The sequence below is a fragment of the Prionailurus bengalensis genome, chromosome X, assembly GCF_016509475.1.
Source record: "Prionailurus bengalensis isolate Pbe53 chromosome X, Fcat_Pben_1.1_paternal_pri, whole genome shotgun sequence".
NCBI lineage: Eukaryota > Metazoa > Chordata > Mammalia > Carnivora > Felidae > Prionailurus > Prionailurus bengalensis.
In genome coordinates, this window is record NC_057361.1 from 46842300 (window position 1) to 46859253 (window position 16954).

The 16954-nt window shown below is 37.1% G+C and overlaps 1 protein-coding gene across 14 annotated transcripts in view; it reads right to left on the minus strand.

Annotated features, from left to right (window-relative positions):
* Nucleotides 1-16954, minus strand: part of HUWE1 (HECT, UBA and WWE domain containing E3 ubiquitin protein ligase 1) — a 166300-nt gene that overhangs the window by 124421 nt on the left and 24925 nt on the right. For 13 of the 14 annotated variants that reach the window (XM_043570269.1, XM_043570276.1, XM_043570266.1 and 10 more), the window contains 4 exons: nucleotides 10077-10145; nucleotides 4181-4279; nucleotides 3265-3471; nucleotides 1732-1884 (listed from right to left, as the gene is read on the minus strand). In XM_043570269.1, coding sequence (XP_043426204.1) covers nucleotides 1732-1884; nucleotides 3265-3471; nucleotides 4181-4279; nucleotides 10077-10121 — 504 coding nt within the window. In that variant the 5' untranslated portion in view covers nucleotides 10122-10145. The remainder of the gene's footprint in view (nucleotides 1-1731; nucleotides 1885-3264; nucleotides 3472-4180; nucleotides 4280-10076; nucleotides 10146-16954) is intronic. The other variant, XM_043570279.1, reaches the window with a different exon arrangement.

The window sequence follows — 16954 nt, forward strand, 5'->3', positions numbered from 1 at the left end:
AATGAATTGGCACCAGAATGTTGTTAGCCACATCAGTAGGTGCACTGTTTAGGTGAACTAGTGTTTTTCTCATTCAAGGAAGCAGTGTGCTGATTTACACTCCAGTTAAGTGCTAGCATAGCAGTGAATTATGATGTTTTCCATTGAAAAGGAAGTCTTAATTTTGTATTATAAAATTCAAATTTTTACAGTAAGATTTACACTTTAAAGTTTTTAAGAGTTCCTTCCCTACCAGTATATCACAATATAACCTTCTACATTATCTTCTCTTAAATGTATGGTTTTGCCCAATACAGTTTAACTATACTTGTTGATCCTGTGAATGAGGTCTTTATTCTAATCATCTAGTTGTTTATTACTACTGTACAGAGGAGATATTTGTTTCTATACACTGACTGTTGACTTGGTTGTCTCACTGTACTTTTGTTAGTTCTAGTAATTTTATGCTATCTCCCCAAAAAACCCAAAAGCCTCAAACCTATCACCTTCATATAGTAACAAGTTTTCTCTTTTAGTATGTATCGTTCATTTCTTTCTTTTCTCTTGTATTTGTTAGGACCTCTACTACAAATTCCAGTGGCAAAAGTAGTAGGTAGCATCTTGTCTGACTTTAGAATTCAATGGAAATGCTTCAGCTTTCCCATTATGACTTCTGGTAGATGATTCATAAATTTAAAGTTTGTTTTCCTATTTCTAAGAGTTTATATTAGTTTTTATTAATGTGCTGAATTTTATCAAATGCTTTTGAAGCATCATCTACTTGAGATATGGCTTCTTTTCCCTTTTACTGTTATTTGGGTAGCCAATGTTGAACTGTTTTACATTTTTTTAATAACAGAAAATTACTTATGTTAAAGAAAACAGGCTGCATGTCTCTATATGCATATTTGCAAATGTAAGAAAATATGCTCAAATTTTGAAGGAAGCTGCATCTGGGTAAGTTATATACAGGTGATTAATATTCTCTTTACACTTTTCTGTATGTCCTAGAATTTTCACAATACATGTTGCATTCACTATCCTACAAAAATGATTTTTAAGGAATCACGTACCTAAAAATAGCCTGAAACTTGAGTTACATTATTTGAGTTAACCATTCAATTGGCTTTTAAAAAGTCAGACTTACCAATTTCTTCTAACAAAACGTTCTAGCAATGGCTACCTCTTTCAAACCTAAGTACGTATCATCCTTGTGTCTAGAAACATTGGACAATAGTTTGGTGGAGTTGAACTTTTACATGAGAGTTCTTTTTGCCTTCAATTACAATTACTACCATCACAAGCCAATTACTGAGCACAGCGCAAAATACCTTGTATTTTATTCTGAAACTACTCTGAAGGTAGATATACTAAATTCCCAAATGAAAAAACTGGTATCAGAGCTAATAAGCAGGGACAAGACAAGACTCCAATCCAGATCTTTCATTGCACTATACCTCCCTCGTGAGTAGAATCTGATTCTAAACTTTCCAGAACGAAGTTGTCATTTTTGAAAAAAGGGAGATTCTACTTTGTGAGTAGAGATTCATGAAATCTCTCACGATTACTTCATAACAATTGAGAATACTTCTTAGGTTTAGGGGGAACTTCGCTAATGGGGCCCCCATAATTCCATTTAATTAGGCCAGTAAACTTAGGGATTACTATCCATTTTGACAATGCAAAAAACACCTGTGGAAAGGAACTATATGGTCCAATTTTGTGCCCTTCCACTCTTTACCCATGACTCACCTCTGCCAAGTGTTGCAGCCGGGTTAGCAGTGGGGTTCTCTTGTCAGATCCAAGGCGTGTGATATAGTTTGATCTTTTGCTAAATACATACAGAAGATTAAGGACTGCCAGCACCACTTGCATATCGGAGGAAGCCAATAAAGTTGTCAAATGCTACAGGGAACAAAAAAGGGCAAGTTCATGGTATTAGGCACACTAGGCCTTGAAAACTTAAAATACCAATGTAGTAATAGATTTGTCAATATATACAAAGCTATTAAGAAGTTTAACAATACAAAAAAATTTATAAATATTTGCGCACCTACAACATGCAACCTTGTTCCCAAGCAACTTATAATCTGGCAGCAAGCCACAAAGTCCAATAAAAGTAAAACAAAAACAAAAACAAAAACAAAAACACATGAGCAGCAGCTCAAAACCGCACAGGTGTCCCCACAAGAAAAAGAAATTACAAAAGAGACAAATGTGATATTTTAATACATAGTGGAACTCAAGAACATTAAGTCTCCAGCTAGACTAAAAGAACTGTGAAAGAAAGATAATTTTATGCTCCTGTATTCTTTGAGATATAGAATGAATTAAAATGTAGGGTTCTCCATATGGAAGCTAAAGATATCAACAACAGCTGGTGATGGGGCACCTGGGTGGCTCAGTCGGTTGAGTGTCTGACTTCAGCTCAGGTCATGATCTTGCAGTTCGTGGGTTTGAGACCTGCATCGGGCTCTGTGCTGACAGCTCAGAGCCTGGAGCCTGCTTCGGATTCTGTGTCTCCCTCTCTCTCTGCCCCTCCCCCGCTCATGCTCTGTCTCTGTCTCTGTCTCTGTCTCTGTCTTTCTCTCTCTGTCAAAAGTAAACATTAAAAAAAATTAAACAAAAACAAAAAAACAACAGCTGGTGGCACTTATGACTGTTACAGTATAGTGTATGCAACATTAACCCAAGAGTGACTGCTTTGATTTTTTAATAAAATCGAAGTCTATCAATATATTTAAGCATCTAGTCAGTGTTAAAATCAGTATGTCATTTAGATGGCAATAAACCTAGGTATTTCTGGTTGCTGATAATCCTGAAGGCCATGGTCTTCCTTTTGCAACTAATGTATTTTATCTTTAACAGACTGCTTATCTGTTCCTCACTTAAAACTCTGGGTGCTATACTTTAGTTCAGTTATTCCACTTCTTTTCCCAAACCATTTCCTTTCAATTCTGTTTACCAAAGAATTAGAAAAATTAACACTAACAACAGGGCACTTAGGCAATGAGTAATGTGTCAAGGAAATCAAACTATTTCCAATAGTTTAAGTGGTTTGGGGCTGCTCTAATAATGAATGTGGAACAAAGATCAATTCCCACAAATTCCCAGGAATACTTCAATATATGTATTACATTCTCAATTTTATCATTGTCTTTGACACTGAAAACCCTAGAGCTCCAAAATGAAAAGGAAAGAATTATCAGAGAGAAATAGCAATTTATTTCTAGATATGAGCGATTCTAGTTAAGAACAGATCACATAGGCTTGAACCTCTCATACCTCTATGGAACTGTACAGATGCCGGGAAAAGCTGTACTCAATGAGCAAGGCAGTGAAGTTCAACACAGCCAAGAGAAGCATTTTTAGTTGTTCTCTCTCCGGCCTATCACACACGAGCATCCATGACATATTCTCCACTGTTTGTCCAGCATCTGCCAGAATTCCATCAAAGCGGTCCAACAGATCCACCCAGTGATATAACTCACACTGGAGAGAGGAAGAGAAAGAGGAACATGTAAGAATAAGGTCGAAGTACTATTGGGTACTTTGCTACAATGGATTGCTGAGCAGGACACCTAGACAAGTTCACTTCCCACCTTTGCTTCTCTTCAATCCCCCTACCAGTACAGAAATCCATATGACAAAGATCATACTCTGAGCCACATAAACCTGTGATCATTGTTATATCCATCAAAGTACATTATGTACAAACACCAGTAGACACCCTAACTAGGTCTTTAAAGGGAGAATTCTGGCTACCTTCTGAGGTCTACAAAACAATGACTCTCCCTGCCAGAATCCATTTTATCAAAAATGTTCACTTTTAGAGTTATCTAAAGAAGATTCTTTTAACTATTTCAAACTCATACTGTCAGTCAAACTAAAGGAATTCTGTGGTTGAGATTCTTTATCATCACCCGTGTAAATGTTCCTCACCCTCAGCTAGCAAACTTTTCCTTTCACATTTTCTTTCAAAATTTCCTTGGTAACTATTCATAAGCTAAAAGCTACTGACCTAGAGCTATACTAGACATACAGCTTAGATAATACAGCTTATAACTGTAGACATACAGCTTATCAGATACTAATTGATGAATGATGCTACCTCACTGTGGTTTCTCTTTCCATATCAGAACATACAAAATGATGTACTAGTCCAGGGAGCCCTGCCTTTTGGGAGTGTGGGTTCACATACCTTTCCAATGTTCCATGTTTTGATTTGCTGCAGTTCCAAGAGTAGTTGCTCATCATTACAAACTTTGAGTTTGTCTATTAAGGCTCTGCAGTCTGCAGGCTGAGAAAAACAGGTATTCACAAAAGGTTTTTTGGAGTAAAGGAATCTTTAAGCCAACACACTCAGCAATTTAGAAAACTGGAAATTTGCCAGACAATCACTTGGGATTAAATGGAAATCTTATAATAAAACCATCCATCTGTTCATTTTCATTTTTTTAATGTTTATTTTTTTTGAGAGAGAGATACAGAGCATGAGTGGGGGAGGGGCAGAGAGAAAGGAAGACAGAATCTGAAGCAGGCTCCAGGCTCTGAGCTGTCAGCACAGAGCATGACACGAGGCTCAAACTCACAGACCATGAGATCATGACCTGAACTGAAGTCAAGTCAGATGCTTAACTGACTGAGCCACCTAGGTGTCCCCATCTGTGCATTTTTAACTTGGATAAACTTGTACAATAGAAATAAAGGAAACAAGCTAGACATTAAAAAAAAAATGGAATCTGTACCACAGTCTGAAAATTAACTAGAATACCTGATAAGAAATCTTGAAATCAGAGGAACACTGAAAAGCCCTAGTGAATTCACAGTTAAAGGTGAAGTTAAAGGTGGCTATATTTTCCTACAACTATTAAATCCTCTTAACTGTAGGAGGGCCAAGAGCTTCTGAACACTGGGACTTCATTCTTATGGGGTTCCCATTGCCATACATTCCTGCTCTCTTTAACTGATGAAAGGCCTGTTTGTCAGGTAACAAGGTGTGGATTGACAGTTTATAGTAAAGTTTCTTAAAGCAGAGGAGGAAGGATAGGGAATGGGACATAGAAGTCTATTATGCATGGCAGCTGGAAAGGACTACACTTGCATGGCATCCTGAAAATGGGCCTAGATTTGCAACCAAACAAACCTGGGTTCAGTTCTTAGCTTGATGTTTACTAAGCTGTTTGATCATGAGCTACTCCAATCTCTCAGCCACAGTTTTCTTACCAGGAAAACACACTTAATAACTACCTTGGTAATGTGAAGCTCAAATGTTTGCAACATACATAAAGCACTTATTTCACATAATAGGAGTTTAAATATTGAGACACAGCATACTACTTCAAAGAGTATGAGCTTTGGAATTAGACAGTTGGTAAGCTACCTCTCTGAATCTCCGTATCCTCTTCTGCAAAATAAACTAACATCACCTATTTACCCAGCAATGTCATCATGAGATTTAAACTAGAGGTACCTTAAGTACCCAAAACAAACATGGAATAGCAGGGGTTTCTCCCTCTGAAGTAAGCGTTATTAAGAGCTACCTCAAATTTTTGTGGTGATTAAAGGCATGTAAAATTCTTGGCATAAAATCCTTCCATAAACCAGGCCTGCACTTTTCTCTCCTCTCCTTGAAGTCATATAGGTTGAGGGAGAGGTGATGAAGCAGGATAAACATAACATGGGAATCTAAACCATCTACTCATGTAGTTCACTTGTGCCTTCTGAACCTACTGAAGTTTAGTATCAAATATACCACTTCAAATCTAATCTGCAGCTATGCAGAACCAATTTTATGATTTTGTGGGTTAGATCACACCCAATTCATGATGAACATTTGAATACTATAGTCACTTGGTATCTCATAATCAGGCATTCAGTTTTTATCAAGTTCCAGTAGCAAGCCTGAAACTGCTTTTCTGAATGTCAGAATACTTGTTGGCAGGTAATAGTATTGCCAAATTCTAGGAATCTTAGCTGCACTTCCCCTATCAGGGCTTGCCAGAGGCATCTTTGGCTGACACCTAAATCAGACATCTGGATCTACTAGGTCAAGATGTCCGCATAGTAGGGCAGCTTGCATCATAGCCTGAACCTTTTGCAGAATCTTTTCTAGATCCAGACCTCACTATCACTTTAGTGGTTATCCAGCAAATGAATCAAAACACCAAGCCCATATTTGATACATGGTGTTTCCAAAATCCAAAGAGAACCTCATACGTTGTTCCTCTGTCTTCATGGTGCATGGTACAAGGTGCAGCAATTTATCTCTACTTTAGAAGGGAAATCTTGACATTTCCCAGACTTCGGGACCCCTAGAAACTTTCCTGATGTGGGAGGCCCTCAAGCTTCAAAGGGCACTCTCTGGTACACAAATGCCTAAGGCATCTAAGGTACTTGTGTTTTCTGCTCACAAGATTCAGCCAGCCTAATGGCATCAATGTAATGTGTCAGCACAATGTTCTGTTTTATCAGCTGTATCAAGGTCCATAGTTTGCAGAATGCACCAGGGACAAAAGTGTATCTTTACCATCTTGTTCCTGCTGCATAAATGCAATAATACAAACTGATTATTATTTTCCTTCTGGCAATACAAAAGAAAGCATTTGCCAATTCAATGGCTGTGTACTAATTGCCAAGGTTCACTTTGATTTGCTCCAATAAAGATATCAAATCTAGGGGGAAAATCCTTTGCACAGCTGCTAATATACAAAGTGATCAATAAATGTCTTTCATGTGCAGACACTATGGAAAACAGTGTGAAGATTCCTCAAAAAAATTAAAAATAGAACTACCATAAGATCTAGCAGTTCCACTTCTGGGTATTTATCTCAAGAAAATAAAACAATAATTTGAAAGGATATATGCAGCCCCAGGTTGACTGCAACATTATTTACAATAGCCAAGATATGAAACAATCTAAGTGTCCATCTTAAATGAATGGATGAAGATGTAGTATACATATACAGTGGAATACTATTCATCCATAAAAAAGAACAGAATCTTGCCATTTGTGACAACATGGATGGACCCTGAGGGCATTAAGCTAAGTGAAATAAGTTAAATACAAATACCCTATGATCTCACTTATACACAGAATTCAAAAAACAAAAAAACAAAATAAAAACCCAAGCTCAATAGACTGGTGGTTGCCAGAGGTGGCCAGGAGAGGAAAATGGGTAAAGGGATCAAATGGCATGCATGCATGCACAAATAAATAAATGTCCTTCTTAAAAATAGTATCTAGTATTAACCACAGTACAGAGAATTGAGTATGTTGCTCAAGGAAACTAGGCATCTTTAAGCCTTAAAAATGTATGGTCTATGATCTAAACATTCCAATTCCAGGAGTTCGTCCTAAGTAATTAATTAGTAGCTATCAAATGTTGTGAGCCAGAAATTTGTATATAGGTGTCACCCCAAGAACAAATCCCTAACAATCCATTAGGTAATAAAAGAAAAAAAAATTTTAATTTGCATTTCTTTGATTATCTACAACGTTAAATTATTCTAGAAGTTTACTGAATCTGTTCTTTTCTGAAATGATCTATGCCCATTTTGTCATTGGGATATTCATCTCTCCTACTGATGTAGCTACTAAAGATATTAACTACAGTTCACTGAACAACATGGGAATTAAGGGTGCTGACAAACCCCCATGCAGTAGAAAATCCACGGGTAACTTTTGACTCCCCAAAACCTTAACTACCAATAGCCTACTGTTGACTAGAAGCCTTACTGATAACATACACAATTAACACATATTTCTTTTGGTGTGTATATTATATACTATATTCCTACAATAAAGCTAGAAAAAATAAAGTGCTGTAATTTTTAAGAAAACCATAAGAAATATACATTTACAGTACTGAATTTATTGGAAAAAGTCCACATATCAGTAGACCTATGCAGTTCAAAACCGGGTTCCTCAAGGGTCAACTGTATACTGGGTTACAAATATTTCCCCCAGCTTGTCATGTGCCTTTTTCTTTGGATATACTACTTTATGCTTCCATTATTTTTTCTCCTTTGCTTTAATGCTTGGAAGGGACATCTCCATCCAAGACTAGGTAAATATCCATCTATATTTTACACCTATAATCTAGATGTGAATTTCTTTTAAAAATATTTGACTTTTATCTAGAATTTATTTCAGTATAATAGTCCCCACCCCTCAAAAGTCAAACAATTGTCCTGAAACCATTTCTTGACTGATATTGCCTTTCCCTAACAACCAATAATTCCTACAATTATCATATGTTACGTTCTTATGCACATGAATACTAGGATCCTTTTCTAGGTTATTTTCTTACACTGATGTTACTGTTTTAATTTGTGTCACTTCTTAAGACAAGGTTTCTATTTGCTCTTTAGTTTCCAAAATAATTTGAGTACATAAATGTCATAAATTCAAGATGCCCATTAAAAAATATATTTAAAAGTGGGGGGGCCTGAGTGACTCAGTCAGTTGAGCATCTAACACTTGATTTTGGCTCAGGTCATGGTCTTGCGGTTCATGGGTTCGAGTCCCACATCAGGCTCTCTGCTGACAGTGTGGACCCTGCTTGGGATTCTTTCTCCCTCTTTGTCCCTCTCCTCCTTGCACTCTCACTCAAAATAAACATTAAAAATATACTTAAAAATCCAAGATGCCAAAACACATCAAAACCAAAATCAAACGTATCTGCAACAGCTATGAAAGTGAATATACCCATTATGTACGGCATTCAAGAAGAAACAACCTGACATTTCAACGGCAAACACAAAAATGTATAGCATGTTCAGATAACCAATATAAGGTCAATAAACTTGAAAATATATTTAATTAAGGCATGCAGATTATAACCATGTAATATTTTCCCCCCTTATTAACAAAAATTTAAAAGATAATCTGTAATGCTAGAGAGGGTATGGGAAGACAGCATTTCTCGCACTCATCAGTGTAATACTTAACAAAAAAGGGCAGAGAATGTCCATGCAATAATCTTTTAAAGACTAGAAGAAATATAGCAAACTGTTAATAGCGATATCCATAGTGATACTTGCCAGGTAGTTAGTTTTTAAAAACCAAGTGACCTGTATTTAGCAAATAAACTGATTATGTGCCAAATCCTTTGCTAAGCATCTGCCTCATACCAAGGAGGGAAGAATTATCAACCCTGTTTTACCACTGTGAAAACCAGGTGAGCAAATAAATGCTTAGCCACAAAAACTAGTAAGATTCAAACTCATGTCTAATTCCAAAACTTGTGCTCCTTGAACAACGGGGTCTACAGGAGAGTTGTAACAAGGCAATACTTTCTTAACCTCAAAACGCAGTTTAAGACAGCTGATAGAATACTGGACTGAAGCTAGGATTTCTGCTGCTAGGACATGGTCACCCAACACACAGATTAATACAGGTTAAACTAAACTGTATGATTAAGAATCCATGATTTAAAAAAGCTACACCACTGGCCCCACAAGAAATCTAGTTAAGAAACATGTTACTACTTTAATTTTCTCGAAAACAAAATTGAGAAAGACCACACAAGTACAGACAGAATTTGAATCCACACCTGCTCTTTCCATTATACCATACTGCCTTTCAGTGCATAAGAAAAGCAGCCAGAGAGCCTACTTCAGGTACATACAGCTACAACAATTTAGTGCTTACTTTCCACTGGTGACTAGCTTATTCACTTTTTTCCAAAGTTTTATTTAAATTCTAGTTAGTTATCATACAGTGTAATATAGGTTTCAGGAGTAGAATTTAGTGATTCACTACTTACATATAACACCCAGTGCTCAACATGCCAATCGCCCTCCTTAAAGCCCATCACACATTTATAGCCCATCCCCCACCCACCTCCCCTCCATAAATCCTCAGTTTATTCTCTATAAAGAGTCTTTTAATGGTTTATTTCCCTCTCTTTTGCTTATTTGCCTTTTTAAACAAGGGAAGTTCAAAAGCAAATTTGACTTTTTCAAGACAACTTGCTGTTTTATTGCACTTTGTTTATATAAATGATGATGTATTTGGAAGGTCAGTATGGTGAACTGTCTGCAAGAACTTTTTCTAAAATGAAAAAAATAAGACCATACTTTTGGATACTTACAGCCTCAGTAGGTGTCTTTTTCAGTTTAGTCCTGTCTACTTTCATGTTTTCGATTTTCTGTTTTATGATCTGAAAAGAAATTCCCCAAAAAAGTGAGAATTTAAAGTTGCAATCTTGAGCTCTACATGCTCGACATAAGATAGAATGAAGAGCATGCAAAATGCTTAAAGCAAAAACTCTGGAGTTATGATGATGCTACGCGAACTCACAGGCACAGCTATGAGGTAGGGAAGGATAAGGAATATCTCCAGATAAAACTGGCCCACATCCATATGTTGCATAAGACTAATCAATTTAAGCCAAAATTAAAGCGCTTTTTAAAAACAAACCTCTCAAACTCATAATTGAAAATAAAAGATCACAATGTTTTTAACACACCTCAGGATGGAAAAATTCACCATATCCTTGCAGTTTTCTGGAAAACTTAGTAATTCTACTTCTGGGAATTTAGCCAAAGAAAATCATAAGGATGCACAAAATATTTAACCATAAAAACCTATACTCCATGACCATATGTAATAGTGAAAAATTGGAAAAGAACACACGCCCAAAAAGGATTGGTTTAAAATGAAATATTTCACAATTGTTATAAACACTGCACCCAATTATATAACAGAAAGATGTTCATGGTGAAATAAAAATTACAAAACAAATAGTATAAACCTATCTAAACCACTTAGAAGGGGTATGCATCAAAATGTTAACTCACTGCTGACCAAAAGGATTATGTAGATGCATCTTTGTATCTTTTACTGTTTTAACCAATAAAAATATATTAGTTGTGTTATAAGAACAAAGGCAGCATAATACTTTAATTTTTAATTAGAAAATGAGATAGAAGACTCCCACTAGAAATTTCCTGAGCACAGAACACAATCATTTTACTAAGATCTTTCAGTTTGGAAGGCACAAAAGTGGGTAACCCCTAGTATAAACCTACGTGATCTTTCATGGTAGACAGGTCCCTCAAGATGCTCTGACCAAGGCACAAGAAGAAATAAAGGATTCTCCCCTTAGCAGCCAGGACACATGGACAGAGGTAGAGGTGAACTGAAAGCTCTCTATATACCAAAGATTCTCCTGATAATAATGTATTTGCTACATAGCAGTAACTGAAGGTGAGTGTCCCTTCCCCAAGAAGGCTGTCATAATATAAAGGTGACCAAGCACAGGTATAAAATTCAGGCAGCTTCTGGCCTAGATTTAGTCCAACATACTCAGTAGTGTGGAAATAAAGTGTTATTTGCCTACATGGTCGGTATCTCTTCAACCAATGGGCATTCAGGAAGAACTGATCAAACATCCAGAGTATATTCTAAAATGCATTCCTGGAAGAAAAAAAATGTTTTCCCTCTAAGGTTCACATTTTAAGATATGGGATTCCAAATTACTTTTTAAAAAATTACCTCAGCATCTAAAAAAAATGAACCAAGTGCCAGCTGCCAACAACTTCCAAAATATCTAAAACGAGGCCAATAGGATTCTGGCAACAATCCGATCCATGTAGTAAAAACTGTAAGTGAGCTACTTATACTCAGTTTTGATTTTTCTCACAAAACTTCTCATACTCATTACCTAAAGCAAGTGGCTATCACATTATTGTGGCTGCAGTCATTTGCTGGGAGGCTATAAGACTAACTCTGCTGCAGGAAGTAGCAGCCAGCCCCAACACCATACAACCCAAATCACTGAATGCCTTTCCCTTCAAAATTAGGAACAAAGTAAAGATGTCCATTCTCACCACTTTTATTCAACACAGTGTTGGAAGTTCTAGTCACTGCAATAAGAAAAGGAAATTAGAGGTACACAGATCAGAAAGGAGGAAACAAAACTCCCTATGTGCAGATGACAAAGGATTATTTAAGTATAAAATCCCCCAAACTTACAAAAACACCTCTCCCAGAATAAATGATCTCAGTAAAGTTGCAGGATATAAGATAAACATCCACAAATCAATCTATTTCTATATACTGGCAATAGACTATACATACACTCCAAACCTAAAAGTACACTACCACTCACAATTGCTCAAAACAAAACTTGAAATACTTAGGTGTAAATCTAACGAAGCATGTACAGGACTTGTATGTTGAAAACCATAAAATGTTGATTTAAAAAAAAATCAAAGAAGGGGGCGCCTGGGTGGCTCAGTCGGTTGAGCATCTGACTTCAGCTCAGGCCATGATCTCGCCATTTGTGGGTTCGAGCCCCACGTCGGGCTCTGTGCTGACAGCTCAGAGCCTGGAGCCTGCTTCGGATTCTGTGTCTCCCTCTCTCTCTGCCCCTCCCATGCTCACACTCTGTCTCTTGATAATAAGTAAACGTTAAAAAAAATTTTTTTTAAATCAAAGAAGATCTATATATATGGAGAGATATACCATCCTCATAGATTAAGATGGGTCAACATATTAAAGATGGCAATTCCCCTCAAATTGACATGCAGGTTTAACACAGATCCTATCTAAATCCCAGCAAGATTCTTTTTTTTAAATAAACTGAGATTATTATAAAATGTATATGGAAAGACAAAGGAACTACAATAGCTGAAAGGAACTACGATAGCTAAAATAATTTTGAAAAAGTAGGAATCCCTCTCTCTGATTTTATGACATTCATATGTATACCACCCTGTAATAATCAAGACAATATATGTAGTACTGGAGGTGGACAGACACATATACCAGTAAGAATAGAAATAGACTCATACAAATATGCCCAACTGATTTTTGACACAATTCAATCAAAGGATAGTTTCATCACCAAATGGTACCAGAGCAAGTAGCCATCTATAGGCAAAAAGATAAACTTTGACCTAAGTCACATACTTTACATAAAAATTAACTCAAAATGAAACATGTGATGATTGTGGAGAAAAGCAAACCCTTGTGTACTGTTGGTGGGAATGTAAACTGGTGCAGCCAATATGGGAAAACAGTATGGAGGGTCCTCAAAACATTAAAAATATCCATCAATCCACTTGAGTATTTAGCCAAAGGAAATGAAAACACTAACTTAAAAAGACATATGCATCCCCATGTTTACTGCATTATTCACAACAGCCAAGACATGGAAACAACCTAACTGTCCACTGATGGATGAGTGGATACACACGAATATTATTCAGCCATAAAAAAGAAGGAAATCTTGACATTTGTGACAAATGGCTAGACCTTGAAGGCATTATGCTAAGTGAAATAAGTCAGAGGAGACAAATATGGTATGGTCTCACTTACATGCAGAGTATCAAGAAACAAAAAACTCCCAAAACACTAAACTCACAGAGAACACACTGTTAGATGCCAGAGGCAGGAGTGAGTGAAATGAGTGAAAGTGGTCAACTGGTTACAAAACAAATAGGTCATGAAGATGTAATGTATAGCATGGTGACTATAGTTAATACTGTATTATATATTTGAAAACTGATGAGAGCAGATCTTAAAACTTTTCAATGCAAGAAAAAATTATAACTAGACTTACTGTGATCATTACACTATATATATACAATCAAATCACTATGTTGTACACCTGAAACCATTATAATGTTGTATGTTGATTATCTCAATTTAAGACTGCAAAGTAAAAAAACAGATCAGACTTAAACTATAGAACTCACTGGGAAAAAATATTTTCAAAACTATATATAATATCTAGAATATACAAAGAACTCTCAAAATTCAACAAAAACCCAAACAACCCTCCAAAACAAAAGCAGGATTAGCTTGTAGCTGCAACTATTTTTTTTTTTTAGCTCCAAGTATTTTAATGGCTTAAGAAAATGTAGACGAGGTCATGGGCAAATCTTCACACACATCTCACTTTAACTACAGCTGTTTTGACTTAGGATTCTGTACCAGTCAAGGGCCTGGGTTGAGAATAGACTGGCTAACTAAAGCAGAAAACTGAAATAATGGAAGGATAACAGACAGCTCAGGGAATCATCAGGAAGGCTTACTGATCCACATTCAGAAAATGGGGAGGAACCAAGGAAGCTATGCAGTCTAAGACTACAGCCAAGGGACCTCCCACAGGCACAGCTTAGCTGGGGGTGCCTCTACTGTCAACACCAGACTCTGGATGCCTAGAAGCTACCCCTGGTGGCAGAATGATTTCTGAACAGTCTCAGGTTATTTGCATCAATGGCTCTAGACACCAAAAGTTCCAAGTGTGAGCATCTGATTGGTAAAGTACAGGGGTAAGTCCAGGCCATAATTGTCAAGGTTCAGGGAGAGCAAGTATTTTTTCAGTTTCCAGTGTTTGGGCTCCAAACTTTTCATAAACAGATTCAGATGATAGGCACCCAATTAAATAACCAGTCCAAAACAAATGAATGAACACACATGTTCCCTCAAACAAGTGCAATGTTAACCTGTTTATATAATTTTGTTGCAAGAAACACCTATAGTTTGAAAAAGAAAGGTATCACAGTCCATGAGACATCAATTATGAAAATTTCAAAAGTTTTTTCCCCCTAGTTATTCTAAGCTAGTTTCACAGTGGGAAGGGAAAGTATTTTTTGAGCACTCACTATAAGCCAGACAATACTCAGGTTGGTGTTTCCTAAAGCATTTTAGATGATTTTGCTCCATGAAGGAAGACAAGGTTTCAGTAACTTGCGAAATGTTACAAATGGAAGTACAAAAGGAATTTTCCTTTAGAATAGTTAGGTGGCTGACTTACGTTACTAATGGCTCCAAGAAACCTTGGGTAAAGGAAACTTATTAGGCCACAGAACAATTTTTTCAAGTGTTATCTACTCGAAGTCCATGAATGTAAGTATCCCAAAGAACAAACTTTGAGACATGCTGCTTAGAGTCTTCATATAATAATAGTCTTTCATACAATCCTCACCACTCAAACCAAGTTTTGTCCCATTTACAGATAGAAAAACGAAGGCTCAGAGAAATTAAGTGGCTTGTCTAGCTAGTTGGCACCAAGATTTAAATCTAGGCCTTTTTGGCTCCCAAGTCCATGCTTTAATAACATGCTGTTCGCTTTAGATTTATTTTTTTAATGTTTATTTATTTAAAAGAGAGAGAGCAGGGGAGGGGCAGAGAGAAGGAAACAGAATCCGAAGCAGACTCCAGGCTCTGAGCGCTCAGTGGAGAGCCCAATGCGGGGCTCGAACTCACAGACAGTGAGATCATGATCTGAACCAAAGTCGGATACTTAACCAACTGAGCCGCCCAGGTGCCCCATTTTACTAGTTTTATTACAATAAATTCCTGCAGATGAAAACATGTATTTGTGACAGATTCTTCTACACTGTTAGATCCTATTCAGAAAATTACTGCAAGACAGGAAGCTGGGGCACAATGTGAGAAGCTGAGATACCGTCAAATCATACTAATGACCAGGGAATGAGTTCTACCTAATGCTTAGAAGTTAAACAAGTTAAAATCCTTTACATAAAAAAGCCTCTAACAAAAAGAAATTAGTACTAAACAAATCTCTGGAAATGGCCTATTGCCTTTGTTGGCTCAGACCAGAACTCTGAGCACCAAGCAATCTTTACAGGTAATAAAGATTTCTTCCTAAAATAAGGTTTAAAGATCGACTTTAAGGAAATTAATGAATTATGAACCACCATCCACAGCTATACATTACTTAACACTTCTATTTAATTAACCATTTCTTTTTTCCCTTCCTCCTTTCCCCCAAACTTCATTTACCTTTGAGGTTTCTAATCTTGGTTTTACAGGGTTTGTTTACATCAAGGCAAGAGTGTTCACTTAATATATACTGAGGAGAAGTCACTCTTTAAAGGGCAACTCACTCTGTGTAACCACCTCCAGGTGATAAAATTTAGAATGACTTTCAATACTGAATTAGCTTAAAGGGAGAGGAGTAATTTCCAAGCTGGCTCAATAGCAGCTGAGTATAGTGGCAGGTTAGCCTTACAATTCAAAGTATGGCTGAAGGATCAACAGCACTGACATCATCTGAGAATTATTGAAAATGCAGAATCTCACCCAGAGCTGAAGAATCAACCTGTATTTTAATGAGATCTTTTTTTTTTTTGACGTTTATTTATTTTTGGGACAGAGAGAGACAGAGCATGAACGGGGGAGGGGCAGAGAGAGAGAGGGAGACACAGAATCAGAAACAGGCTCCAGGCTCTGAGCCATCAGCCCAGAGCCCGACGCGGGGCTCGAACTCACGGACCGCGAGATCGTGACCTGGCTGAAGTCGGACGCTTAACCGACTGTGCCACCCAGGCGCCCCTGAGATCTTCAGGTGATTAATATATTTAAAGTTTGAGAAGCACCAGATCAGAAAACAGGCTCAAAATCAGGAAACCCAGGTTAGAATCCCTGCTGTATCACTTACTCACTGTATGAGCATGGACAATCAGCCTCTGTGCACTTCTGTTTCCTCAACTGTGAAATAGGGATAACTGATCTCACTTCCATACTCACTTTCATCCAATCCATTCTCCAGAGAGCAGGAAAAATAATCTTAAAACATAAGTCAGCTCATGTTACTTCCTTGCTTAAAACCTTTCAACAGTTTCCCTAAAATTATATCCCAACTCTAACCATGAGTCTCAGGGCTCTGGCATGATTTAGTTCCTGCAACTCTCTCCAATCTCCTCTTTGCACTACCACTTTAGTCTTTCCATTTAGTTTCTAGAATGCTTTAAGTTCCTTCTGGCCTCTAGACCTTTACAACTGCTATTCCACTGGAATGCTTCTGCCCCAACACACCTATTCTTCCCTCAGCTAGTTCCCTTTAAGGAGTGACTTTAAGACCCAAAGTGGCTTCCCATGGCAACCCACCTAAAGCTGGTCTGTTATTTTTCAATTACACTACGTTGCTTGTTTCTCTCATAGCAAGTATCAATATAACTAGTCTGACTTTCTACAGTATTAAGCTCTTGG